At 42.7% G+C, this 9,085-nt stretch overlaps 1 protein-coding gene across 1 annotated transcript; it reads right to left on the bottom strand.

Moving 5' to 3' along the window:
- Window positions 1-2,302: 2,302 nt before the first annotated feature.
- LOC149311869 (apolipoprotein L2-like) lies at window positions 2,303-4,054 on the bottom strand. Its single transcript, XM_089526738.1, has one exon. It carries the CDS (start codon window positions 4,040-4,042, stop codon window positions 3,224-3,226), a length of 819 nt encoding a protein of 272 aa, XP_089382864.1. The 5' UTR covers window positions 4,043-4,054; the 3' UTR covers window positions 2,303-3,223.
- Between the last annotated feature and the right edge of the window lie 5,031 nt (window positions 4,055-9,085).

The raw sequence follows: 9,085 nt of genomic DNA, 5'->3' as shown, positions 1-9,085 counted from the left end.
CATCTCTGCTGCCCACCACAGTCCCACTTGACTGTGCCATGGCAGTTAAGGTGGTGTCAAGTGACAAGGTTGATACAAATCAAAGATTTAAACATTATAATATGGAGTTTAAAATTTTAAATCACATTTTTACAAAAAAAAATTACTTTCTATTCTTAAAACAATTAAAAAAAAAAAGGGCCTAGGTCACAGATACATTCAGCTTCCAAGGATATAGGTGCTTCTCACCTTACCTATACTTAGGCAGGTAGCAATACCAAGTATATTTCTATACCACTTATCAGTGAACTAGCACTCCCTAAGCAGTTCACATTCTATACGCCAATTGCCCCCAACTAGCTGGGTACTCATTTTAACTACCTACAAAAGATAGAAAGCTAAGTGGACCTTGGAGCCCTTCCTGGGATCCAACTCACAACCTTGTAGCTGCGATTTTGACATTTAACCACTGTACTACCAGGGCAGACACAGCTGCAGTAGGATTAGACAGAATAAATTCCCACTTTCCCCCCACTTTAAGATTTGTTGCATTGTTTAATACAGACATACTGTTGCAACTGGACACTGAAAATCTGTGCTTCTCCAGCCCTCCTTCACCAGGCTCCCAATGTTTCAGCTAGAAAGAGGATAAGGAAAAGAGTGGGGGCTCAGCAGGCATAAAAATACTTTGTAAAAAGCAGCTTTATTTGTCAGAATTCAGAAACATAGCCGTTAGTCTGGAATATCACTGTACAAAGGGATCTTGTAGCACCTTTTGAGACTGAAAGGAAGAAGTTGTAGCATGAGCTTCTTCAGAAGGAGGATGAAGGCTGCACCAGCACTGCAGAAATAATCTAGGTTGACACCATTTTAACTTCCATGGATCAATACTATGGAATTCTGAAAATGGTAGTTGTGGCCTCAGAAGTCTCTGACAGAGAAGGCTAAATGTCTCACAAAACTACACTTCCCAAAATTCCATAGCATTGAGCCATAGCAGTTAAAGTGGTATCAACCTGGATTATTTCTCCAGTGCAGATGTAGCCAAAAGCTTTTGCTCCAACTTCTTTCTTTCTCTGAGGCATCTACACTATTGAAATAATGCAGTTTGACACCACTTTAGCTAACAAGGCTCCATTTTTACAGAATCCAGGGATTTGTAGTTTTGTGAGGCACCAGCACTCTCTGGCAGAGAAGGCTAAAGACTTTGTAAAATTACAGAACTACAAAAGTAGTTCTTTGTGCACAAATCTGTACATATGTACAGCTGCTTCACACACTCGCCAAATGCACAGTTGGTGTGTGGATGTGCAGTTGCTGCATGGGCATGTTTAACTTATGTAGATTTTGAACCACACACATATTCTTTCATGGGATGAAAGGGAGGCTGAACCTTCTAAAATTAATGTCAGGTCTAGTTTTCCCCTCTGTTTGATTCATCCTTCTCTAGTGTTTCTGGTCTCTCAGCACCCTGTGCAAATATGCTTCACAGGGAGGATCTTTCAATATGTGTTTGTAGGGTGGTCATTCCAATGTTGTTGTTTTAGTGCGACTATGCGAATCATCTCATTCACACATTCCAGATTTGTTTTTCACACTATGGGACCACATTTATGTGCACCTCTACAAGTTCAGTTGCTCACACGTGTTGACACTAAAATAAAAAGAGAGTCAATGATGTGGATATACTCAAAACATGTTCAAGGTAGGCAGTTTTATATTGGCTTATCCCTGGTGTATTTGCATCGGTTATCCACACAGCTGACAATGTGAATCTTTTAGAAAAAATTTGGGGAAAAAATCCAAGATAGATTATCCTGGGTTAAGAGGGGTTTTTTTGACACCCCACCAAATTTAATTGCATGCATTGAAAATGTATGTGAACAACAAAGATTCAACCCAGATTCTACCTGGATTATTTTCACCATCTGAATAACCCCTAAGTTAGACATTCTCTCTATCCACTAATTTTTCTCTTTCATGCCGAAAGGCCTGAAACCTCTTGTTAGTCCCAAGTAAAGTAGACCCACTGAATCAGTTGCATTTACTAAAGTGATAACTTGCTGTTCAACAACTAAGGCAGTGAGTCTACTCCAGAGGGGACGAACCAATTAGGATGCTACTCTAAAATCCATTTTTAAAATGGAATTTTTTTAAAATTTATCTTTCAAGAAATTCACTTTACAGATTCCCAGATTAATTAGCCACAGACACTCCGTTTCAAGCAGGGATTAGACAAAATTATACTATTTGAATTTCAGTTTATTTGCTTTCATAAGAAACTGAGATTTAACAGTGCTCTCATGTTTATTTTCCATTTTTATTTATGCATCCAGCAATTTTTTTACAACATATATGGGAAAAAAATGAGTGAAAGGAAATAGAGCATTTGGTTAACTGAAAGCACAAAGATTTCACGGAACATGAAAAAGGCAAACAAACCCTTCAGAAATTCTAAGGCATCAGAGGAGAGTATCTATACAGCTCTTTCTTCCAGAATTAGTTGAAAGCACAATTCTAGTATAATATACTGATTAACATCCTGTAAGGTAGGTGAGGAAATTATGTAGGCTTGAAGATGTTTCTAAGTTGCACCTCCCAGCATTCCTCCCCATTTGCATTTTTCCCAGTAGAATGGAGTTTGCCTCTCTCTCCCTTCCCCACTTCTTATCCCTCCTTCTTGCCCCTCCTTCATAGTGAGATAGGCAAAAAGATAGGGGGCACCAGACACAGACTTGCAAGTTTTATGCCCACCCTTCCAGCATGCAGCATTGGCATAGTGAGTTGAGTGTTGGGCTGTGATGCTGGAGACAGGGCTCAATTCCTGGCTTGGCTGTGAAACCCACTGGGTGACCTTGGGCAAGTCCCATGGTCTCAACATCAGGGGAAGGCAATGGCAAACCTCCTCTGAACAAAATTTTCCAAGAAGACCCTGGAACAGTTTGCCTTAGGATTGCAATAAGTCAGAAACGACTTCAAAGCACATAACAGCACTTATCACAAAGGTCTGAAAAAAGGCTTCTATGATCTAAAGATGCTTCTCTAAATGTACTCTCCATTCCTCATCCTAAGAAGGCTTTAAGGCTGAGCATGCTTAGGTACCATCTTTAGACTTACATGTTGAGCAGCAAAAATCAGGAAAATAGCTGGCACACAAGAATCTTGGGAAAGCAGTTTGAATACACATTTATTTTAGCCCTCATATGTTGAAGTGGATGCCTGAATATGCTTCTAGTACTGTAGTCTAGTATTTCTTATTCAGCTCCTTATAGAGCTCGTCAAGGTCTTGCAGTACCTCTTCCAACTTACTAGCCCTTTCTCTGATCTCAGCTGCCACAGCTGTCTTGGCTCCCTCTGTCAAATGTAGAACACCTTGGACAATGCTGTAGGCATCATAGAGGAGAAAAAACCCAGCTGATGCAGCCCTCAGCATTCTTCCTCCTCTAGTCATTGCAAGGGCTGTACCTCTAAATGCTGTTTCTACTTCTTCAAGGCCCTCCATTGAAGCCCTGGTGGCACTTCTTGCAGCAGTAGCTTGCTGGGCTAAAGCTGCCAATTCAGGATTAGCTTGAGCGACCTTCAATGCCTTTACATGGGCTTGGAATTTTTTGGTGCCATCACGTACTTTATAACATTTGTATACAAACTTAGCAACTTCTGCCTCAGGGCTGAAATCAAATTCATCAGCATGCATCACAATTCTTATGCTTCCCTGACATTCTTTCATTAACACCTGTACTTTTTTCAAATCCTCTGAATCAATAATATACTTGGCCACAGAAGCAGATATGTCAGTAGCTGTTGTGGCTACCCCTAAACCAATCCCAGTGGCTGACAGAATTAAACTAATACCAGCAGAGAATGGGGCCAGAGTCAGTCCCAGGATGCCCAAGATGCCAGAGGTGGCTCCTGCAGAGCTGACAGCGATATTGGTGATGGTGCAATCCTTATTGGTCTTGTCAATTTTATCTGCTATTTCATAAAGGCATCTGATGCACTTCTGAATCTCTTCTCTGTGGGCTGGATATTCTTTTTGGAAATTGGCAAAGTGTATATTATCCATTTCCTCCCGATGCCTACATCTTCCTGTTATGTTGTAAATCAAAATAATATATATTTCAAAGAGTATTCAAATTAAAAGTAGGTCCTAAACACCTGGTGGCAGATCCTGTCTGATCTTGAAAGCAAAGTAGGGCCAGCCCTGTTTAGGACTTGGATGGAGGGCTGCCAATAAATACTGGGTACTGAATGCTGTGTTTAAGAGGAAAGAACTGAGAATACCATCTCTGAGTATTTGTTGCCTAAGAAAACCCTATAAAATTCATAGGATCACCATAAATTGACAGGTGACTTAAAGGCACATACTGTACATATGCCCAAATGTGCAAGTTAAAGCTAGCAGTTCCAGAACCCCTATCTGTCATCCTGGATCAACCCAGTCTCCTTGCAGAAGGCTGAACACTTTGAATTAAATAAGCATATGAGATGCATATAATCCAAAGAATTTAGTGCACTGCATGAGCATATCTGCAAGCTAACTCCAGTCAGAAGAAATGGTCACAATAGCAGCAGCTACAGTATAGGTCAGGGGTAGGCAACCCTTTTGAGCCGGGGGCCGGGTTGCTGTCCCTCAGAAAACTGGGGGCCGAAGCCAAAAAATAAATAATTAAATAATTTTTAAAACATTAAATAAATAAATAAACCGGGACAAATGCAGGACAAAATTTTCAAATGGAGTGCACTTTTTAAATAAAAAATGGAGGTCATGCGAAAAAATTTGCTGATTTTTTAAAAAATGTTAAGATAAATGCATGTTTCTGAGGCTTCTATAGACAATTGCCCCACCATGCCCCTTGCGCGAGACGCCAAAGGCCCCGGCGGCAATCGGCGGCAGGACCGGGCTGGGGCCGGTCCCAAGGCCTTGCCAGGCCGCATCCGGCCCACGGGCCGCAGGTTGCCTACCCCTGGTATAAGTAATACACATTATCTTCCTTTCTGTCTCCTCTTTCCAGATATACTAGCAACTATGCATCTGTCAATAGATTCATTTCAGATAAAATGTCTGAAATGAGAGCATGATGGCAGCAAAATAAGCACAAAATCCTTTTTTAAAAAGATGCATAGGGAGGATGGCCTAGTTTTAAAAGAGAAGTGCAGGTGCAGAAGCTTCACTGCTTTTCTTGTTTTTAAAGAAAAAGATTATTTTTCAAGGGGGTGCCATTGCCATACCATAGCATGTTCTGGTTGGGATGAATTTGGCTCCTAGACCTGTCTGGCCCTGCATTCGAATGCAGAGCATTCAGGAAGTGCAAATCCCTGAAAACTTTGGGCTAGACTCTTCGGGGAATATAGAGATTAAAACCTAAACCCAATTGTTAATTTCTACTAGAATTACAGGGATCATACAACTCCTCTGCACCAATACTTCCATTGGCTGCTGGTTTGTTTCTGGGCATAATTCAAAGTGCTGGTTATGACCTACACAAACCCCTATTAGCTTAGATCCAGGTTATCAGACAGTCTATCAGCCTGTATAGATTGGCCTTATATGACAGCCTTAGGGCAGAGTGGGGGTGTGGCCACCATACAACACATACCTCAATGCTGTCCTGATGACACCGTCATGCCATGTGCCCGACTGCACAGCAGGTGGCATCACGGCACTTCTTTGGTACGGCATCCAGATGACGCAGCGCCAAAAGGAGCACCAGAAGGTGCCACCATATCGGCAAAATTGCCCTTTCCATGGTGCAAAAAGGAGTGGCTCCTTTTTGTGCCTTGGAAATGCCAGATCAAGGGTGGGGCAAGTAGTTGCCACAGCCCTGATCCAGCACTGAAAGGGGCGGCCTGTTCAGCTCCTATATCGCCCTATCTACCTCGGGCCTTGAACTACAAAAGAGGCCCTTCTTTCAGTATCATCACCTTCTCGGGTGTAGTTGGTGGGGATGTGATATAGGGCCTTCTTTTTGGCTAAAATGACTCAAAGGCACAACAATAACAAAAGCCTAAAGGTATTGCTCACCAGTTAAGTCTGAAATCAGATTGCTGAACAGAAGAGGGAACTCCCATGGATTTTTTTTTTTAAATTGCACATTCCTTGGAGAGACACATTTGTTATAGTTGTTAAATTGTAATCAAAAGAAGTCATGAAGGATGGGGGACAGTGACTTCAGGACTCCCCATTCCCATTCTATCAATGGAATTAAGCTACTCTCCTTCTTCATCAAATGTGAATTTGCAAAGCAAGGAATGTGTGGGTTTCAGTGGGAGGAGAGAGTGCAGGTAGCTAGCAAAAGCTATGGTGCGTTACAGACCGCCAAAAAGCGGTGGCCTGTACCCGCCCCTTTCCCCGGGGTATCGGGGCCTCAGTGGCCAGAATGGCAGCCGCTGAGGTCCCGATCTGCCGCTTTCCAGGCCGCGGGGAAGCGGCAAAAGGCCACTTCCCCGCAGCCTGGAAAGGGGTGTCCTTGGGGCTTCAATCCCGTCTGAAGGCTGCGCCCAGCAACGCAAAGGAGTGCCGCAAACCAGGAAGGAGATCCGAAACGGAGCTCCTTCCTGCTCCGCGCAAAGGGCGCACTAAGTGCCCTCGCGTGGAGCGACGACGTCACGTCCGCGCCGCCCCGTATAGAGGTGGCGCGGTCGTGACGTTGTCATGGCAGCCCCCATGTAGATGGGGCGCCGCCATTTTGTACGGAGTCAGTCCGTACTAGGGTTAGGGGGGTGCGGTTGCCTTCACCCTCCTATGTTGGCACTCCCTCCTGTTTTTCCCTCTAAGAAGTGATAATCTTTTAAATGTGTGTCACTGCATTTACAAAACCCAAAAACAAATGGTCCTGTGCTATGAAGCATCATCCAGCCGGGATCTAGAAAAAGGTAGAGGTTACAGGACAAAAGCTTTTCAGGAGCAAAGATAGACAAAGTGACAACTTATGACTACAATTCCTACAGTTCCTCAGGTGGAATCAGCACTGGCCATACTCCCCCCCCCCAAAAAAAAAAAGCACTTTCCCCAAAGTAGTTTGGAAGCACCAAGAAAAAGCCAAGTGAGCTTGAATGGAAAAAACCCTCTATAAGAGTAGAAACACAGAATGATAGAACCAGAAGAGGTGATAAGGACCTTCCAGTCCAACCCCATTCTGCCATACAGGAACACACAATGAAAGTACCTCCAAAAAATGACCATCTGGACTCTGTTTAAAAACTGCCAAGGAAGGCGAGTCCACCACTCTCCGATGCAGCATTTTTTACCATAGAACAGCTCTTCCTGTCAGGAAGTTCTTGCTAATGTGTAGTTGGAATCTCTTTTCCTGTAAGAGGCGAAAAGCTGGGAAAAACATTCATGAAAAAAACCAAAAACCTTTGTGTGAGGAAGGGAAAGCTTGGGAGTATCTGCATGGGGGTTTATGGGGTGTAGGAACTGGGTAGCAGTACATAAAGCTAGAAACAAATTGCAGCAGAAATCAGACACATTTCCTTTTTTCTAACTTAGATTTTATTTCATAAAATCTGTGGTGTGCATATAGCTCAAGACATGTCCAAAATGGCATTTCTCTGTATGGCTGATGGTTCCTGTGTCAGAAGGATAAGGAACCTCCCAGGTTTTTGAATAAATTTTAAAGAAGATATTGTAAGTGCTTAACCTGATTTGGCAGGCAGGGCTCAGCACCATGAATAGCTCTTTTAAGGCTTCCCTTGAAACCCACTGTAAAGTCATCACTGCTGACATGCAAGCTCCCAGTAGTTCATGGAGGAAACCTGCAGGAAGACAAACAAGAGAAAGGGAGAGCAAGAGGACATGGACCCACAGGGAAAGTTTGCAAGAAGATTCATGGAAAATTCTCCATCAACATGGGGCATGGAAGAGGACTTTTGCATGAAATGGAGCTGAGTAAAGCTAGAGTTGTGGGGGCTGAAAGAAGGGGCAGTAGAGTTGGGGGACTCCCTGTAAGGTGAGCTGTTACCTTCCAAGTATGTATCTTTAACTAGTATCTATCTTTACTATCCCATTTTTGTGTTCCTTCTCTTACCTTGTGTGAAACAAACTTTATTTATTATTAGGAGTTATTAAACATCTAAAAGTGCAGTACTTCTGGGGACTGTTAGGTAACCTTTGTTATAAGATGACATGTCTATTTTATATGGGGCATTTTGTTTTGCTTACATCAAATACCAAGCTACCATTAGCCCCAAGAGGTGTCAGCACTTCAAAGCTCTTGTGAGCTACTTTTTCTTAATAACATCACCTTTGCTTTCAGTAAGTGGATAATGGACCCTTAAGGGATCAGCATAGCATTTTTTTTTCTTTTTAAAGTGTTGAAAACTCAACATTTATATATAGCATAATACTCAGCTGAGAGCAGGTACCAAATTTGTCCAATAAAAGCTATGCTAAAACCTCTAGATTCCACTGTGGATTTATGTTGGAAGTGCTCGTGTTTATCTCACAGGAGAAAACAGCTTCCAATTTGAACTTGAACATTCTTTATCTAGACTCTAATATGGGGTTCTTTACTCAGGGATGTAGTCAGGATTTTGGGGGGTCCAGACTAAGTGCCACCATTATAATGGGGCTTGGGTGCGGTGGCACAGCAGCACACACCATTCATTTTATCTAACGGAAGGGGGGGTCTGGACCCCAAGAACCCCCCCCTTGGCTACGTCTTTGCTTTACTGTTAAAAAATGTGACACCCTCCTCTATCCACAACCCCCCAAATTTAAACATTGCAACTAGGATCTATGATCCTGACAAAGCTTGATCAAAACTGTGTTTAGAAAACTGCAGGGGTCTAGACTTACCTTCCGGACAGAGTTGCACTGAAAAGAGTGAATTGTGTGGCACGTCTCTGAGCTTTAAGAGTAACCTGCATGGAAAATTTATCTGGAGTTTGTGGTAAAGCAGAGATTTTAGAAATTAATCTCTTATGCCAAGCAAGCTCCAGTGGTCTGTGGGCCAATTTCTAGACCATCGCTGGCCAAAAAAAAAGTGGCCAGACGTGTGCTTGCTAATTTGTAAATCCCATCTTTTTTTAAGGTTTGGTGATCAGAGGACATTATGGAAGGTTGTATGTATGTCTTACTTCGAAGTGAATGACCACTTTGGAGGCT

The sequence above is a fragment of the Sceloporus occidentalis genome, unplaced genomic scaffold (assembly GCF_023333645.1).
Source record: "Sceloporus occidentalis isolate IW3139 unplaced genomic scaffold, rSceOcc1.0.p SCAF_5, whole genome shotgun sequence".
NCBI lineage: Eukaryota > Metazoa > Chordata > Lepidosauria > Squamata > Phrynosomatidae > Sceloporus > Sceloporus occidentalis.
Note: the sequence above shows the minus strand (reverse complement) of the source record. Positions and strands in the feature narration are given on the sequence as shown.

Bases quoted from the DNA above. Each gene is read 5' to 3' on its own strand.
- LOC149311869 (XM_089526738.1), bottom strand. From the start codon at position 4,042: ATGGATAATATACACTTTGCCAATTTCCAAAAAGAATATCCAGCCCAC.